Source organism: Cinclus cinclus, chromosome 9 (genome assembly GCF_963662255.1).
Source record: "Cinclus cinclus chromosome 9, bCinCin1.1, whole genome shotgun sequence".
NCBI classification, from domain to species: Eukaryota; Metazoa; Chordata; class Aves; order Passeriformes; family Cinclidae; genus Cinclus; species Cinclus cinclus.
Genome location: NC_085054.1, coordinates 21,540,265 through 21,559,299, shown reverse-complemented (window position 1 = coordinate 21,559,299; position 19,035 = coordinate 21,540,265). Strand labels below are relative to the sequence as shown.

Below are 19,035 nucleotides of genomic sequence, written 5' to 3'. Positions count from 1 at the left end.
TCTATCAGCTGTTGATGTAGGAGAAGAAAAAGAAGTTTCTGCATTTATTCCGAACGGTGGTTTGTATCACATAACTCTTGGTTATATGAACTGAGTTTAATTGATTGTGATTTAATTTACATTCTGCAGTGGATGTCTTTTTCTTGGGATAATTAATCTTGTTGAAAAACTCTATGTGAACAGTTGAGGCTCTAACAGATTTTCTAGAGGTGCTTCTTTGTTTAGGCTTCCTTGACAGCCTTTTTTCTTAGAGATAAATTACGTGTCTCAAAATGTCTTGCCTTTATATTTATTTTGGTTTGGCAGCATATAGTTGTTATGGCTGGCAATATTTCATACCCCAAAGTATTAATGTTAACCATAAATTACTACCAATGATATGCAGTGGTTCTTATCAATCATGAGAAATAATCAATGCTGATTGAAACAAATAAATATGATGCTTTTCAAAGTTATAACCCTGTCACATAACTTCAGTGCTCAAATGCATCAAGCTCTGTCTTAAATTAACTCTGCAATTATATACAGAGTTTTCAGAAACCAGATACTTCACCAGAAGGGCCAAAATTATGCAAGAGTATATAAAGATTTAGACATCAATACTGGCAAAATTTACCTCTATTTTTTTTGCTTCCAGAATTGGATAGAAATAATAGGATTTACAGATGGGTGGCAATTCATCATCTCAGTATTAACAGACTGTTCAGTTGATTGTTTCTAAGAGTTTGTTCTGAAACCAGTTGAAGAACATGTTGTCTCACACTGTTTAAAATGAGAAGTCCCCGTTGCTCTCTCCATCCCAGATATAATCAATATGAAATCAGAATCAGAAATTAACTCATGTGGCTTAACTTACTGAGTTAACACCAGGAAAATACCAGTTAAATACTGGAAATCCAAGAGCAAAAGGTGCCACTTCACTGGGGCATGGTGTGAAGCATTTCTGGTGTGTATCCCAAAGTGAGCTGAGCTTTGGTATCGATGCATAGTCTGAGGTCTCACTGTGTTTGTTGCCATGGCATGAAATCAGCAGAATCCCAGTCTTGAATCAGTATTATCTTCATGAATGTGCAAAGGCAGTCACTTATTGGCATGGAGTGTGGTTTTTCAAGCTCTTCAGTGATAGCACAGGTGTTATTCAGTGGTTTCATGTCCCTCTGTGGCTCAGAATTCAATGCTGCAGATCTCTCTCTTCACTTCTCACACACCCAAGGAACCAACTGCGTGAAACCCAACCATGGCTGTGCCATATTTAGCTGTTCAGTCCCATTTAACAGCAGTTCCTGTGCTGGAGGACACATGGAGTCAAACTGGAAAGGCAAAGGGGGAACATTTGAGGTGAATGATAACAGAATTTTAGAGAAATTTGGATTTCACCATAATGTTATTGATACCATTAACATTATTAATTTATTTAGCATATAAATTGCAAAATGGACGCAAGTTTCATCCAGCAGCTGTGTTTTGCCTTTGGCAGTAGCCGTGCTGCTCCTAATTTAATCTTACTAACTCCCTCACAGGTTTTAGTAACAGGGTGCTGGACATCTTGCAATACAAAGATAAGAAAGGAATATATCTTTTTTACTGTTTTGTGATCAGCACATTAGATACTGATTCCATTCTCTTTGCACTGCAGTCCCAGCAAGGTCACGTGTCTTAAAGCTCATAAAAAGGAAATGAGGAGTAGGAGCTGGTTGTGTGAATGTTAATATGATTTTTTGGAGAGCAAGAAGTTGCTGCTTGGAATCCTGATGGCATAAAGCAGAGACTGCCCCCTCCTACTGTAACTCATTTGCTTTCAGCAGACTTTCCACCGTGGAGGGAGTTCGTCCACAAGTAATCTGGTGTTCTCCAAATGTGTACCAGTTTGTACATGACATCAAAGACCTGCTGAAAGCTTTTTCTCATTTTCATTGCTGGAAATCTGAATTACACCAGTGTTCTCTGAGCAAAATTGATAGTAAAATATCACTAACTACAGGAAAAGTAATTTCAATAATTATTTGCATAATTTATAGAGATAATATACAGAGACGTTGTATAATTTATAATTTGTATAGGCTGTGGTTTTTTGTATGGGGAGTGAACTTGAATATATTATGCTTCATTATGTCCCCTTATATTCTCTCCACTCTGCGTCTGGTCCTTGCTCATTATTCATAGCTCATGGCATGTTCTGGATATTCCATTTTACTTCCAAGGTCTTTTTATGCTAAAGGCAAAATAGGAAGCAATATATGTTTACATTTCTTTTTCTAAACTGTATTTGTGAGGCTTTAGTGGAGATTTCTTAAAGATTCGGAATTTTGAATGAGATTATGTTTGTCATTGTGTGTGGGTACTTCATTTCATGAATGGCAGATGAATGATGGGTTACTTTTTGCTTGGCCTTCTAATCACCTTACCACAACAAAGGCTTTTTGGTTCAGTTTTCAGCATAAGTAGATTTTTCAGTAACTCTTCAAATGCTTAATTCAACTGTAGAAAATAGGATAAAGGCAGAATCCTTCTCGTGTTGTTGGTTTTCACTCTGCACGACAGCCAGTAGCTCCTGTGGCTGGCACCCACCGAGGCAGTTTGGAAATGTTCCAGACTATTTTACCAATGTATTATGAAAGATCTTCAAAAGTGGGAAGGGCCACAGATGAGAGGAGAAGTGAGTGTCCTTGGCAAGATGTATTCCTGTTTACTTCCCTGCTTCTCTGTGTCCTGTCCCCTGATTTCTGGGTTCACTTGCATTTTGTCATGTGCACTGTAATGCAGGTTATTAATTAGGAAGGATCACTTTTAGTTTTAGTTAGTCCTTTTTTTTCAGCTGGGCTTAGGAATACTTTTTTTCTCCCTAACATTGTTGTTATAGATGTGGTAGCCTGGAAAGATAAGCAAGACAACATTTCTGGGAAGAGGTAATATCTTTTATTAGGCCAGCTGATGTAGCTGGAAAAAATAGAAAAGCTTCCAGGCGCAGAAAACCTTTTCCAGGTCGGGTTCTCTCATAGCTTTGAACTGCCTAATAATTGACTTGTGTCTGTGAACCAATAAAAGCAGTCTTTTGATCTTTCTCTTTTTATGGGTAATACTGTTTAGGGAGGCATCCATATATTGCATGAGTTAAAACTTTACTCAGCTAAGGTTGATTATACTGTGTCCAAATCTGATTAAATTCTTTCACTCAGAACAAGAATATTTTTCCTTCAGACTAGTAGTCTCTTAAAATACTAGATTTTGTTTTTAATGGGATCAGAAGTGTAAATTAATCCATAAAAGATCTGATACTTTACTGGTGAATCAGAGAGATCTGCATGGTTTTGAACCTTACCTGACAAACTGCCTCTCTTTCCAAATCAGGATATGTGTTTGGAGGTAAGTGGTATTGGAATGATGGGAAACACTGCAATTTCAGTTATTTAATGCTGCGCTTTTTTTTTTATCTAATGGGAAGGGCATGGCTTTTAAATAATCTGTTCTGTTTGCTATGTATAATAGAAATGGATGGATATCTATGTTGTGTGCAAGATATGGACACCATCTGGCTGTTAAGCTTTGGAATAACTGCAAGTACTACTGCAGGTGCTGAAATTTCTAATGTATTTTGTATACTCTCACCTTTTATAGTTCTTGCTCAGCCTGAGTGTTTTTATGCCCTGTGAGATGTCTTATTGGAACCTGAAAGGGGAATTTACAGAGTGTAGCAGCACTGAGAACTGCGGAGAAGAGTTCAGATTGCAGATGTCTGTTTGGGTGAAAACAAAATACAGGACAGTCACTCCATTCCCTTGCAAATAGCTGTGCCAGCAAGAAGGCATCATTATTGCTCTAAATAAATAACACAAGAAAGAATGTAATTGGTTTATAATACAGGAAATGGATAAAGGATGCATCAAGGTGTTTGGCATGCCCGAGCATTTTGGGATTATGGCACTGCCAGGTTCTAATGTCATCAGCTCTCTTCCATTTCCCTGGAGCTGAGAGCTCTCATCACACCATAAAAATACTGCTACTGAAGTTGTCTTGGCAGCTTTTTAGCAAAAACACTATTCTGCTGAGAAATGTTTTCCAAATTACCCAGGGAGAGTGAACTGGATCTTTTCTGGAACATATTGCAGAGTTAGTGGAGTGTGCTTGGCAGAGTGTATAGAGCACTGTTTTCTTGCATCTTGTTGAGCTATGCACTGAGTTCCATAGAATTATTTCATTTTTAGAAACCATAGAAAGAAACAAATAATTCCTTGAAAGATATAGAAAAAAGGACACAGGAAACTCCAGAACTCAATTGTTGAAAAAATCACACTTTCATCTAAATGAGCCATCTAAAAGTTCAGATCATGATTGATAAGTGTGTTTTTTATTGTTGGCTGATAGCTGAGTAATAGATTGTTATTTCAATACATTTTGACTGGAGCAATTTGTCTTGAAATACTTTTTGTCACCTTTTTTTTCCAGGTTCTTTGTAATGGAGTTCTGTAATTTCATTTTTTTTCATACACTAATGCAGCTAACTTTTTCAGTGTTGAGCAGCACCAGATAAAAGCTTGTCATCACTTTATAAACTGATAAAAGAATGAATTCAGAAGAAATATTTAATATGCAATGGTTGTTACCGACTGCATTCTGTGGCAAAAGAAAAATTAAATAAATTGTACTGAGGGGGAAGTATACTGTCTGTCTAACTTTAAAAGCCATTTTCACAGTTCTTAACATTGCAGGTAACATTTTCCAGCTTATCATATTAGAAGCAGGCAAGTTATTTACTTGCCAGAAAGGCCTGAACCCTAGCAACCATACATGCCACTTCTGAAGGTTAAGGCTCCTCACAGTGCCCAACCTTAACATGTATAATTATTGTAATAAATTATGCCAGGCCATTTTCCTCTGTTCGTTTTCCTCAGCTGATATGACACTGCAGAAATTGCTTTAATGCATTTAATATTTTAAAAGGCTTTTCTCTCCTGCATTGTTTTTTTTCTTAGAGATGTTATGTGTGTCCATAATCGTTAACTAATTCTCTCTGTGTAAAGAAGGTGAGCATTTTTCGCTACAACCAAACCCTTTTCCTCAGTTAAAATCTCTTATTTTGTCAATTGGAGCAATTCAATGTCCATGTTTAAATATTAGTGTTCATTCAGCCTTTTGATAGTACCTTGGTTAGAAGGCACGGAGTACAAGAAATGTCGGAAAACATTTTGGAATAGGTGTGGTTGCACTTTGGGTTTGACTGTTGCACACAGCAGCCAGCCTTCACTGTAAATACACTGTGAGAGGAGTCTGTGCTGCCTGAGCTTTAGTTTGGTTCTTTGCATCAATTACCAGTTTTTTTTCTGCTTAGTGCACATGCTACAGTGCAGGAGTTGCAAGGCATCATTCCCCAAGCCTCTTCTGCAGAGAACACAACTGGTGGCTGTGTGGGAGATTTGATCCAGGTGTTCTGAGGGCTGCTGGTACTCCTCCCTGTGGTGCCAGATGTTGTGTGATGGTGTTAGGGAAGAGCTGTGTCCCAGCCACTGACACAGCTCTGTGCAAGAGGAAGCCAAACAGGTTAAGCCTTTGTTCAAAACTACAAGCCCTTCCTAAGCACTTTCTATAAGAGCCAGGCTAGAAAAATAGAGATCTTCAACATCCTTTTTATTGATTTCATTTTGATAGTGATTGTGTTTCAGTGTGTGGCTCTTTTAAGCAAGATGAATTAGGAAGCTTTGCACTTGTAATTTATACATGGTGTTCCTGTTAAGAACTAAAACTAATACGAGTATATTGAGAAAAATATCAGCATCCTGTCTGAAAGTGACTGCAGTGTTGGTCTCCACTAGAACTGGAGCTCTTTCAACTTTTTTCAACAGATATTAATGTTTCTGCATAAATGTTTAGACAGAAATGTTGCGCATGGCAGGAGCAGGGTTCCCACATGATATATGAAGTGTTGTTCTTGTTGTTACAGTATATTTTCTATTTAAGCTGTCAGAATGACTTACTAATTTAGCATACTTGTTGAAACATACTCTGTCTAATAATTTACTTTAAAAATATTTCTATTTAAAGTATCTATCAGCCCTCCTCACATTATCTTCGATACAATTTTGCTTTTTCCCACAAGGGCAAGAGACCCATTTCTCTTCTTTGTAGTTGGTCTTTAAAAGCTGTTGGCAGGTGCCCCTCTGAGTAACCTCTGGCAGTGCATACCCTGTGCAGAAACCACCATGATTTAAGTGTTTCTCTGTTTCAGTCACACTTCTCAGAGGAGGCTGGTACCTTCCATGACAGAACAGTTTATCTTAAGCTGTAATATAAAATATAAAATGTTTGGGTCATACTTATTAATATATGTGTGAATCTTACTGAAGCAACAGTTCTGATGTTAAACACAGACTTGGACAATGGAAATTATTTTTGTCTCAAGGGGAAATTTTATAGAAGGGGTATTCAGCTGTTGCACAAAGTAGAGTCACTAGTCTTAGAGACCCTTGTGGGATTCTTGCTGCATCAGCCAGCAAAGATTTAGGGCATGCTAAATTCTTGGCATGTGTTGGCAGGGAGCTAATAATGAGAAGGGAGTCAGTGGAAGGATGTTTCAGATGTCTCTGTTGTTGAATGGCCTCCAGACAAAATAACAACCTCTGAAACCTTCTTGTGTACCCCAGTGAAAAATTCCAGTGGCTCTGTCCATGCAGGATCCCCCTCTGCCTGTTCTCTTTGGAGACACTGGCAGGTTCCCAGAGCAGAAAATGTAAGCTGAAGAGTTCCCAACTCATGTATCCATGTCAAGGTTTTGGCTTTGCAGCTGCACCTGTCCCCTCTAACTGGGATTAGCCTGTCCAGAAATAAATCCTTTATGTGCCAAGCAGAGATGCTGCAACTGTAGACATGAAGCTGCAGTTAGTCTGGTGGATTTAATCTAGTGTTTTTTTCTGGCAGAAGTTTACATTAAAAAGAAGATTCTTTTTTAGTTCAGTAATAATTCGTGCCAAATACATTTCATATGCCAAGACCATGAAGTAATTTCAAATCGTATTAAAACTAATGCGATGGAATTATGATACTTTAATGATACAAGACATAGAGGCAAAAAACGAGCTAGGTAAAAAGGAGTCACGAGCTAAGTGAAAACGAATCACTCAAGCCTGGAAGAGAGCAAAATGTCTGTTATTCATTGTCTGTGTACATACTAATGTTTGACTAGAGAATGTGTCATACTTTGCTTTGATTTGAGCCCTTTGGTGTGGTGGTCCATCACATTACACACTGTAAGTGCTCTTTTGTTCCTGTCAGAGAATCCTACAGGTTTGGAATACAGAAGTCACTGGTAACTTGCTGTCAAATGAGAAAGGTTTGCTGAAAATAAATAGTTCTTTTTTTTATCCAAAATGACAAAAAAACCTTCAATGGACTTTTTCTGAAAAACAAAGGAAGTCAGCCAAAATCAGACCAAAACTTACTCAATGAAAGCCACAGCAAACAGAGCTCCAGTAAGTACAGAGTTTTTCTGTTCTGTGAGCCATACCTGGGAGGTCCTTCAGGCTGCTCATAGCAGGTGGTCAGAAAAATACCATATAACCCTGTATTGGTCTGCATTTCAAGGGCAATAACTGTGATGCCTCTGCAATAATTTTGACACAGCTTGATGAAGGAAAAAAATCAGGTTTTTTCCCTAATGTATATTCTCAGTGGGTTTCTTTTGGTTTCAGGGGTTTTTTTTGTTTGTTTGTTTGTTTGTTTTGTTGTTTTGGGTTTTTTTGTTGTTGTTTTTTCGTCTTGTTATGTTTTGTTTGGTTGGGGGGGAGTGTTTTGGGTATTTTTTAACATGAATGAAGATTTTTCTAATTGGGACTTTTTTTTTGCAGTTGTTGCTGTGCTGCAGTGTCTGGTTAAATTAACAGGTGTTAATGTGTGTCCTTCCTACAAGTTTAAAAACCCAGTTCAGGTCTATTGGTTATAATTAATTCAGTAAAACATTCTTTCAGTAATAAAGGTATCAGTGTTTACAGGGGTTGAAAGACTGTGACTGCCCTCATGGGAGTCTGTATTTAAACCTGTATTTTGTCTTGTAATTCTTTTTTTTTTTTTTTTTAACAGGTTTTTCATTATTCTTATACAGCTTCATATGTGATTTATAACATACACACAAGGTAAGTCACATTTGTTTTTCCCATATCGTGTCAGTGGCTCTATGCATGAGGTGATGCCAGTGTGTTCAAGTAAAAATGTTTCCCTTTTTTCAAGGGAAGTTTGGGAGTTAAACCCTCCAGAAGTAGAGGATTCAGTTTTACAGTATGCAGCCTGGGGTGTTCACGGACAGCAACTGGTAAGCACAGTCATTAAAAATGTATGGACTCCCGACACACTGAGGTAAAAACAAAACTGAGAGCCTTAAGATAAGTTGTGTTATGCATTTCTGCACTATGCTAGTATGCTCCTATTACAACTTTTAGGACAGCTCTATTTGTTTGCTTATATTTTATTAAAAATATGTTTTTCCAGTCTGACCTCCAATAATCAAATGGTACAGTTGTTAAAAGAATCACACCTTCATCTAAATATGCACTCAAGTGATTTTCAGGATAACCATCTTTATGGCTACTGCTATGTGGGAAGTAAAGTTAAAGGTGAAAAGCAGTTTTAAGTGCAATATCAATGAAAACAGTGGGCAAAAGCAAGAGCTTAGCATCCAAATGTGACGTGATGGACTCATGAAAAGTGATGTTTTAATTTCAGTATGAAAATTACTGCCAAGGTCAGCTGTGCTGCACTGAATTCATAATAATAAAATGAGATGCCATGTTTCATGTATAATTTTTTTCCAGAAGTTTTGCCATTTTTAATAAATATTAATCATCCATGTTCATCATAACCAATGCCAATATAAGAGAAAAATTTTGGTTTTAGAACAGCAGTGATTTTAAGCTGACCTGTGTTGGTAGTTGAAGGCAAGAGACTGATTGCATCTTCAGTTCTGCATAAGAAATTCAGATAATCCTTGTTACAGTGTTCTAATAAGCTCATTAATGCCCCCAGGCATGATCCCAGGGCCTCCTTGCACATCCAGCTTGTTCATGCAGAGAGGCTGTAAGCTGAATGTCTAGAGAATGTACCCTGTTGCTTTATATCATTCATCAACATGATTGGAAAGTAAAAAATGCTTCTGGTTGGAATGTTTTGCATTAAGAAAGTGGAGGCAGGTGAGAAAAAGTAATTGGAAAATGCTTGATATGTTTTAATAATTAAACACGTTAATTTATTAATAATGAGAGCGTGGCAACAGGATTAATGGTAATAAATACACAGGTTATTTACCAGGCACCATTATGGAATGTGGCAAACCACATAGGTTGTAGTACAAAGGAGAAGCATTTGCAAAATTGAACGGATTTAAGAAATATTTTCATTAAATTGCAGTTCAGAAGATTTTTCTGTGCTGAATCTCTGATCAGTAACCTAAAGTAGAACTAAAATTAAGTGCAGTGATTACTGAGAAAAGACATTTTTCTTTTCCTAAGGTGCTTCATAAGAACAGGGTCAGACTTACCAATCATAAACCTCAGAAAAATAAATCAGAATAATGCTATCTTAATGTGTTTTGCTTAAAATTCTAAAAATGTGCATGGATACTTTCAGATACAGGCACTCAGGCACAGGCACTCCTATTACATCTCAAAACTGAAAGAGAAAATGGGTGATCATTTTAGGTACAACCTTAATCATCCAAATTTGAAAACATTGGCATGATTCATACTTGAGCGAGGATAACATTACTCATCTTTGTTAATGTCCCTAGTAGAGTTAATGTCATGCTTTAAAAATATCTGCTCTGCTGTGGGTTTTATGGCGCCATATGGTCTGCAGAATTAGGAAATAATAACTTTGAACACAAAATCTTCTGTGCACTCTGAATGGCACCGAGTATTGCCACAGAGATGTACACCTGCAGGAACAGTCCCCTGAAGGTGACTTTAGGAATTGCCAGTTAGGAGGATGTCCTCTTGAAGCTGTTTGTGTGCAAAAGGAGGTTTCCAAAGTGACAGAAGCGCCTTGCTGCATTACCCTCCCGCTTCAGCAGCAAGCCAAAAATGTAGAAGGAACATGAATGAATAAAGACTGTGGTGAGTAATGGTTGCTGCTCCTGTCCAAAGGAACATCTGCCTCGAGCAGAAGCAGGACAGAGAGTTCATTCCAGCAGAACAGGTTAGGCAGAGGAAAGATATGTGGCTGAGGACACATTGCCACTATGATACCGTTATAAAATCTGGCACTGGAACAAACACTGGGTTGGTGGGTTTTGAGTAAAATAGTAGAGGAAGCAACCAGCAGTGAAACAGGGCGCAGAGGAAGGCATAAAGGGAGAGATCCAGTGATGAAAATCCATCAGTAACTATCACTGGAATGTACCTGAGTGCAAACAAAGCTGCAGTCTCATGGACTCATGCTGCCAAACACACTATGAGTGGTTTACCGTCCTGAACAAAACTTGCATTTCTTTTTCATGGAATAAGGAAATAGTGATAAATAGTGAGTAAAACAAGCAATGACATACTTTAAGTAAAATATTCATAGTGTACTAACCTGGGTAATCTCCAAGAGTCATTCTTTACCATTGAAGAGCGAGTGGAGAACAATTGGAGAAAAAATTAATTTTATATATAAAAAATTTGATGTAGAAGGACCTATGACATGTGCTGTGTGTCATCACAGAGGCAGTGTGTAGAAGGGATATCCCCCTTCACCTGTGGTGCAGAATGAATAGCAATACTACAGCCAGGACTGGTCAGCAAAATTAGCACAAAATGCGGAACACGGAGCACAGGTATGTCTGACTGAGCCAGAGATCCCAACTTTACACTATAACTATTTGGAAAGTCCTGGATTAAATCCAAATTATCAGGAGATAACACATGGACTTGGATCAACTAATTTTGATAGTTAGGCTATAGCATAAAATAGGATGTTTCCAGTCCACAATTCTGCAGATCTAAGTAAGCGCAGCCTACGTAGTTATCTTAAATTCTTCCAATGAGGAGGAGTTGAAAAGATGTTCAAACAGATAATATAAGGATAGGAAAGGAAATTAAAAAAAAAGCCAGGAAGGGAAATATGCATGAAGCCACAAACTGTTTATTGCACAGATGGAATATGGCTGCAGTGAAATCAAGTATATGCAGTATTTTGCATCCTTGTGGAAAGCATGTATCAGTCTAAGTTTACTGTTAGGAATCATCTCTGGGGCTGTCTAATGGGCCAGCATGTCCCATGTGGCTAGTGAGGAGCAGAGTTAGCTTTATGTCAGATGCCAGGTGAATGACCCACAGTACCATTGCTTTCAAGGTACCTCAGTAGTTGCAAGTTATTTCAGTTCCTTGCTATTTACCTAGAGTAGAGGGTTTTGTAATGATTAAGAGGAAAGCTCAGAGAAACATCTGCTGCTTGAGTCATGACATTTTGGTGGTGAAATTGAAAATGTTTGCCACTGGGGAGAAGAAACTTTTATCTAATGAATTAATGTACCTTAAGGTCACACAGCTTTTAAAATGAGAACTGTTTTCAAGGTCACACACTTTGAAATGCTGCCTTTTAACTGTGTTAGAACTGTGCCAGATCTAAAATGCCATTTCTATGTCATAGTATGTTCGGGAGCTGTTTATGTATTTGCCAGGCATTACTCATGTTTGATTAAAATCGTGCAAGTCATTAGTTGATTATCTCTTTACCTCGCCTCCATAGAATCCATCACTGCAGCAGTAAGTAATTCCAGGAAAGACAAACCCAACTAGAGATCTAATTTGTTTCATCAACATTTTTCTGCCTCCTGTTTATTGATTAAAGACCTCACTGCTTGTGTCTGAGAAAGATATCCCATACCTGGTGGGAGGTCTTTACGGAGGAGAAAAATGCTTCGGGGTTTTTAAAGGGCCGCTGTTGTTGGAATGCCCAGTTTTTATCCAGTGTTCTTCCTTCTTGAGCCTTATCTTCTCCAGTAGTTTGTAGAAAAGGTTTTCATGTGTTTGTGCTGGACCTGGCTTGTATCTGACACGGGGGAGACAACTCTGGATCTGTCTGTGGGGATGTATTGCAGTAGGAGCCTGGATAGAAAAATTCAGGCTGGAGATGACTCCAGTGTTTGCAGTGTTGTATTTAATAGTGTCAGTTAACACCGTCGTGTCCTTCTGCAGTGCTCCTTGTGATACAGAGTTCTTCTGATCAATTATTGCGTGGGATACTTCAACCAGCTCCTAGTGAAGCTTGCTTAGAAGTTGTTCAGTTTGATATAGCTTTTTCTTAAAAGTTGCGATTTTTTTTTCCTGCCTTGGTGGTTGTACATGTTGTTTATTTTGTATAAAATACTTTATTTCTCTTCATTCTGTGAACACGCGTCCATGCAAGTCACTTTGCCTTTACATTTATAATAGATATATTGTGTTACTAATTGCAGCAAGCTCGGTTTTCTTTTGATATATTAAGTAATTCTGAGGGGAGTTTGGGTTACATATTTGGATGGATCAGTATAAATAATGATCTATTGACTTACAGATGAATATCTATGCATAAATTAATACATAATTTAACCAAAGAAAAATCAAGAAAATAGTAAAACTATCTAGAATACTAAATAAAATTATTTTTAGAAGCCTTGTCACAAATTGATGCTGTCAACAAAATATAACACTATCAAATAGTAGGACTGAAGATGAGCTTTTACAATGCTGTGTTTTAATTTAGGTCATGATTGAATTGAACTACCTATTAGGCTGTATACACTAAGAACAGTTTGTTAACTGTAGCTGAATTGTGGATTCAGGATGTTCTCATCAATTTTTAGAAAGTACTTTAAACATTAGAAATCTATAAGTTGCCCTCATCTTCCAAAAAATCAACAACAACAAAAAAAAAAGGCTACTCACAAATAATGTATCTTAGAAGCTGAAGCTTTTACGTAAATGAAAAAGATCCAGAGAAAGAGGACTTCACCTTGTATTGAAACTACCTAAAAACCAGCTTAGAAACAGAAACCCAGAAATGAACCAGAGCAAAATCTGCTTTAATTGCTGTTAATAAATGTAATAAAATTTCAAGAAGTCCTTTCTCTGCCCTTTTTCTCTGTGATCAGTCATCTTCTCTTTATCCTTTTGTCATGTTTGGGAGTTCAATTTCCCTTCACACTCCATCAATACCTATTGCCCCACAAAAACTCAAATATCTCTCAGACTGTATTAACAAAACATTACCTTACAATTGCCTTTTGTCAAAATGTTAGCTTTTTTTCCAATAGCTTTCAAAGACTGTTTTAGGTAAGACAAATAATGCAGCAGCAAAGTTCTTTGAAGTTGTATTATTTTCTATGTGCTCAGATAAGCCCTGGACTAATTTTAGTAAATGAGGAATTAGCAGGATTGTTCTCAGGCAGTTACCTTGCTCAACACATGCTTTAAGAGCCATTACTTGCTGAAAGCTCCATTTACTGTTTGGTCTATCAAGGTAATGTACAACTGCTATAAAACATGTTAATTTATCTTTCTGTAAAATATTTGCCATGTGTTTTCTTTTTGCATAATTAGTGCTGTGGGTACTTGGCACCCCCTCCTGGCAAGAACACTTGCATATGCAAATGAAGTAAAAGCTTTATTAGTGCTAATGAAGTAAGTCCTAAATAAATATATTTCTTCTGCTGTTTTTATCTGCGAAGTCTTCTGCTCTTTTGGCTTACTGTATTTTAGATGATTAACTTAAAATTACATATGGAAATGTCAAGGCTTTATTTCATCTTTCCCTTTTAATGACTATGCTAATGAGGCAGATGGCAGTGAAAGTGAGAGGAAAGCCTCTGCTTGAATTTATTTTGAAAACTAGAAATAAACAAGAACACTTCAATTGTGCCATTAACCTCAGGTATGATACCTCATTTAAAATGCATGAGGGGCTCAATTACCAAACTTCTGCAGTTCAAAGCACATTTGGAGATCCTTTGTCCTGCTGAGGATGTTTCTCTGAAGGAAGGGAACTGTGGTTGAGCCTTGCCCACCCAGCTGAGTCCACAGAAGAATTGGAGTTGCCTAGTCTTCCTCCTAAGATGCTGCTGCACGTTGGATTTTTCTCTCGGATTTGTCAAACTATCATTGTAAAATCTAAATGTTTTTTGCCTTTTAATTTAAATTATTTTATTCAAAATATTCTCCAAAGGAAAAAAAAATTGTATGAGTTGCTCTGAAGGTATTCTACTGAACTAGTTAACATTTTACATTGCCAGTTTCTGTGTGCTTACTCCACTTCAAAATGGATTGGAGGAGCATTTAATGCATGTCCACTAGTTCCAAAAGTGATACTCCATCTGAAAAGTTTTGTTCCCATCTCAGAAATGGGGAATGGAGAATGCAGCCAGAAAACACAGGCAGCTTGGCAAAACAGGAAAAAATACAGTTTTACTTATGAAGGATGGATATGTTCAATAAAAATTTTGTGAGCTCTAGAGACCACTACAACATTATAAATGGAACGTTGTAAATGGAGCAAGGCTAAGTTGAGCAAAGAAGTTTCTTCATCATCTTGCTCAGTGAAATACAACAAACGTTTTCTAGTATCAAAGGCAGTTGAAAATTATGAGTATCAAGGATTAGATATTGCTGGCCCTTTGTGGGAATAGCCACTTGGCTGTATCTGAAGGAGGTGAAGAAATAATGAGAAAATCATATGTTTTATAGGGGCATTATTCCTCTACCACTGTTTTTCATGTGGAACAGGAAAAGACCCAGCAGCTTTACAGTGAATAAATCGAGAAGGGAGATAAAAGATGTTTCCTCTCCCTGGTTCTTATTCTGTTATCACTGATCTAGCATGCAGCTAATATTTGAGTCAGGATGGAAGCCCTGCACACAAGTAATGCATTTTTTTAATCCAGAAGAAAATATATTGGAAATTTGATACATCACTGTGCTAAAAATTTATTTTTTTTTCACATGCTTACTTGCGTGGGTGTACATATATTTATTTACATACAGACCCACAAAGGCACAGAGAACCAAGTATAGACACACATGTTTGATAGGAGCAGTCCTAAGGACTTTTCCATGCAGCAGCCTGCAGGGAGCAATGAAAACAGCAATATTCACCTCTCATCGTGTTGTTCAACATGTCTGTGTGTAACAAAGCATATCTGAATATTCACACTTCCTTCTGTTAGCTAATATTAACTGCAAGTCCAATGGCTCATAAAATAGGGCTGCTGTGCTTCTTGTGGGAAAAATGTGTGGCTTTCTGTAATGCAGAAAGATGAAAATTGTATTTCAGAAGTCTAAAATTCTTTGGAAATAGCCACACATAAAAACTGTGAAGCAGAGGTTGAAATCTGATGGAATCCTTTGCTAAACTGGAGTTGGAAAAGATTGTGTTTTATTAGGGACTGCATTTCTGTGTAACTCCAAAATCCTTCCCAAAACCACTGCATGCTTACCTGTGTCCCTGGACCATATAATCCTGTAGTCACTTCACATTCCACCACAGGGTGGGATGGAAAATTTATCATATCTTTTGGCAATGTAATGTAAATGACAGTTTTATCTGGCAAATTTAAAAAAGCAGCTATATTCTATACTCCTTAACACCTTGGAAAAGGAAGATTGCAAAGAGGAAGCCACCAAAATGTTGAAACAGAAGAGTTTGAAGATTTCTAATGCCTTTCAGGTTCTGGTTCTATGCCAGAGTTGTTCTAATGAATTGTGAACACGACTTTTATTTGCTTTTTGTAAAGTGTTTGGCACAAGACTTGCAGAAGACTTTGGAGTTTCTGTGATGCTACCAGTGCCTACAGAGTTCTGCTATGAACAGGTTGAAGCAGCAAAACTGACTTGACACAAACTCCACTGAACTCTTGCTCTGTGGAAGGGTTCCTCCACCTCTTCCATTTATAGGTTCTGTTTACTTTCTGTTCAAATCTGTTTTCTCATTTGGCACATAACATCCATCAGAAATATAGACAGGTTTCTGGCAGTGGAAGTGATAGTGACTGTTCTCCTCTGCAAGGCTGAACAACTTTGGGTATGTTCAGTTTTCCTGGCTATTTCTCTCTATTTTAGCCAAGTCCCTCTTGAAAAAGAGACATTAACTTCCATCATCACCAGCCCATAAATGTTTCTTTTTCCCTACAGAGGGGTTATGACTTCCCCACTGTGTTTGTGCGGGAAGATCAGAGCTGATTAAACTTTTGCTGCACTGTGTTAAAGTGACTTAGGCTTTCATGTTGACTCAGCCTGAACCAGACAGTGAAATGCAAAGAACTGCTTGTGGATGTGTAGTTGTGAGGAATGTATCTCTACTGGCAGCTCCAAGGCCTGGAGAATAAGGATTAAAAAGTCAGGTGTCAGAGAAAACAATGCATTGATTTTCTTCTTGGTTTATGGCAGGTGACAGCGCATTTCCAGAAATAGAAGGGAAAAGTTTTGTGTGGAAGGAAAGCAAATAGTTATTTCCAAGTGTTGTTTCCCAGAGCTGTCCCAAACAGTTGTGCTGCTCCAAGAGCTAGTCAAAATTTCCTAATTCCTCCTTGTCTCATTCCTAATGAGGTATTTTAGGACAAACTGTGTTTCTTGCATTGGATGTGCTGTGTGGAGTCTGTACAGGTGGATGTACTAAAATTTTGGCCCTTCATAAAGACAACAGACAACTTGAACCCCATGTGCAGTGGGGAGATGAAGGCACGTGTCCCATATAGCAAGATGGGCTGGGTCAGCAATAGCAGCTGAAAGCACAAACCTTTGTGTTCAACACTGGTTGAGTTTCTCATGTAGGAGATGCTCAGAGGCACCCTGCTCTACTGTATTTCATACAAAGTTCTCAGGGATTACCCACCACCCTAAAAATAGTAGAAAATGTAAGTATGGCTTTACAAGCTCTGAATTTTCAATTCTGTATCTTTTGTTCTTGATGTTATAATGCTACGTTCTCACCTTTTGTCAAAGGAAACAGAAGATTACTCCTCTGATGCCAAGCCCTTTGCAATTTCTTTAGGTATTTTTCTGTCTCCCAACATTGTGTTTTTTATTTCTGGAATAACTAGGTTGAAAATTTTTCAGTTTAGCTTGTTATAGATTAATCAGTCTGGGCATAAATGAATGCTTGATATCAGTGTAAGATGAGCCTGAAATAACCAGAGATCATTAGAAAAGATTTCATGGTAAGGACAGATTATGATTTTATTATAAGCTCCATGCTGGCTCATTAGTCAGAAGCAATCAGTTAGAGCAAGGATGGAGGAGTGTGAATTCCTGAGCATGCACTGTTTTTGGATGTCTGTTCTTCACATCACTTGGACAAAGATCAACAGGCTGAGCAGCCCAGTCCTCAGTGACACTTTGCACAGTGCTGCAGCCAGCAGAGCTCTTCAGGCAGCTCCATGGGAGGAAGCAGCAGATCCAGACCATCAGCTTGGAGGCAAGGGAGTCTTGCTGTGATCTGTGCAGCAGATTTATGAAGCAGCTTTCTGCATAGGTCGTAGTTCAGATATTATATGTGATTTTATTTATATAGCATATTACACTATGTTTGCTCTCCTGGGTAAACTGTCACGGGATGAGACTGGTTGTGAATTTAGTGAGCATCATGATCCAATATCATTGGAAAGGCAACATAATTAATGTGTGTTGAAACAAAAGAGGGCAACGCTTCCCTGCATTTATCGGAAATCAAGGACATAAATAAACATCTGAGTTACCATGGAGTTGCTGATAGTCTGAGTTCATGGCCTGGTTTATGTCATAACATTAGTAACTAATCCTATAGCTGCAATATGAGTGCATCCTCGCTATTGTTTACAGTAGATTTATAAACTATCTAAATAGCAATTAAATATAATGGCCTTGTAGATTGTTTGTGGTTGTTCGGAAACATTTGTGCTAACACATTACTGTGATGCAGTGGCATTAATCTAGACAAAAGAAAGAGTGGTGCTTCAGTGTTCTGTTCTTCCTCCTATGTCTGGCAGCTTGATTACTGCAAAAAAAAAATAACATATTGTAACTGACACCGGAAAAAGGTAGTGTATGACATTGGGGTGTCTGTGCTTTGAGGTATCCATGTCTCCTACTGATCAACAGCTACTTCCCCTCTCCCTTAATTACAACATAATCTAAATATTTGAAATCTTCCTCTGAAAGAATTGTTGTGCAGGTCAGTCATAACCTTTAGAAAATTGATACCTTTAAGAGTGAATATTTTTCTTATTGCTTACAATTATAATAATTTTGTTACTGTCTATTATTTGGTTTCTGCCTCATTTGCAATGTGGCTGATGATTTTTGGAACATGGATAGTGTAAGGGCAGAGTTTTGTCCACTGCTAGGCATTGCTTGATAAATTGAACGAGCATTTCTTTTTTTTTTTTTTTGTACCAGTACAGATTGACCTGAAAAGAAAAAAAAACAAAAGCAAAAACCCACATCTGCAGAGAAGAGATCAGAGCCATTATGTACTCCTTGCAAAGCAGCTGTATTGCAAACCAGATCAGACACTGCAGCCTGCAATCCTGTCTGTAAGACCTCACAATCTAAATAGACCACAGATATAATGTAGGGGAAAGAAATAGAAAATAAAGCATAAAACATTCCTTGAACTGTCATCCTGTAGCATATGTGATCTGTATAGAAAGCCTATAAGATATGAGAAAAAAATAAAAGGCTCTTGGAAGAAGCCTGCATAATTATAACTCACTAAGTCACTAATGAATATTCTAAAGTTCTAAAATTCACACCTATAAAATTTTTATAAGCCACTTTTCCGTTGTTTATATTATCTGAAATATAATAATCCTCTTTGGTTTCAGAGATGGCTGCTCTAAGAAAGACATTATCAGGATAACCAGTCCCACCAGTGAAATGCATTATGAGTGTTTGGGGTGGTAATTTGCCACCTTGCATTTCAGTTGCCTCTCAATGAGTGAGTGTCCTCTTCAGTACCATGGAGCTTCTTCCACAGCTGATTACTGTGGGCAAGAATGGCAGACACCAACCCTCGATTTTGCTCCTTTTCCAACAAAGTGCAAAGTGCCTCCTAGAAATGTGGTTTGTC

The 19,035-nt window shown here is 37.8% G+C and overlaps 1 protein-coding gene across 3 annotated transcripts in view; it reads left to right on the top strand.

The window, feature by feature from the left end:
• Positions 1 to 19,035, top strand: part of DPP10 (dipeptidyl peptidase like 10) — a 189,845-nt gene that overhangs the window by 123,471 nt on the left and 47,339 nt on the right. For all 3 annotated transcript variants that reach the window (XM_062498736.1, XM_062498735.1, XM_062498734.1), the window contains 2 exons: positions 8,068 to 8,120; positions 8,215 to 8,296. In XM_062498736.1, the coding sequence (XP_062354720.1) occupies positions 8,068 to 8,120; positions 8,215 to 8,296 (135 nt within the window). The remainder of the gene's footprint in view (positions 1 to 8,067; positions 8,121 to 8,214; positions 8,297 to 19,035) is intronic.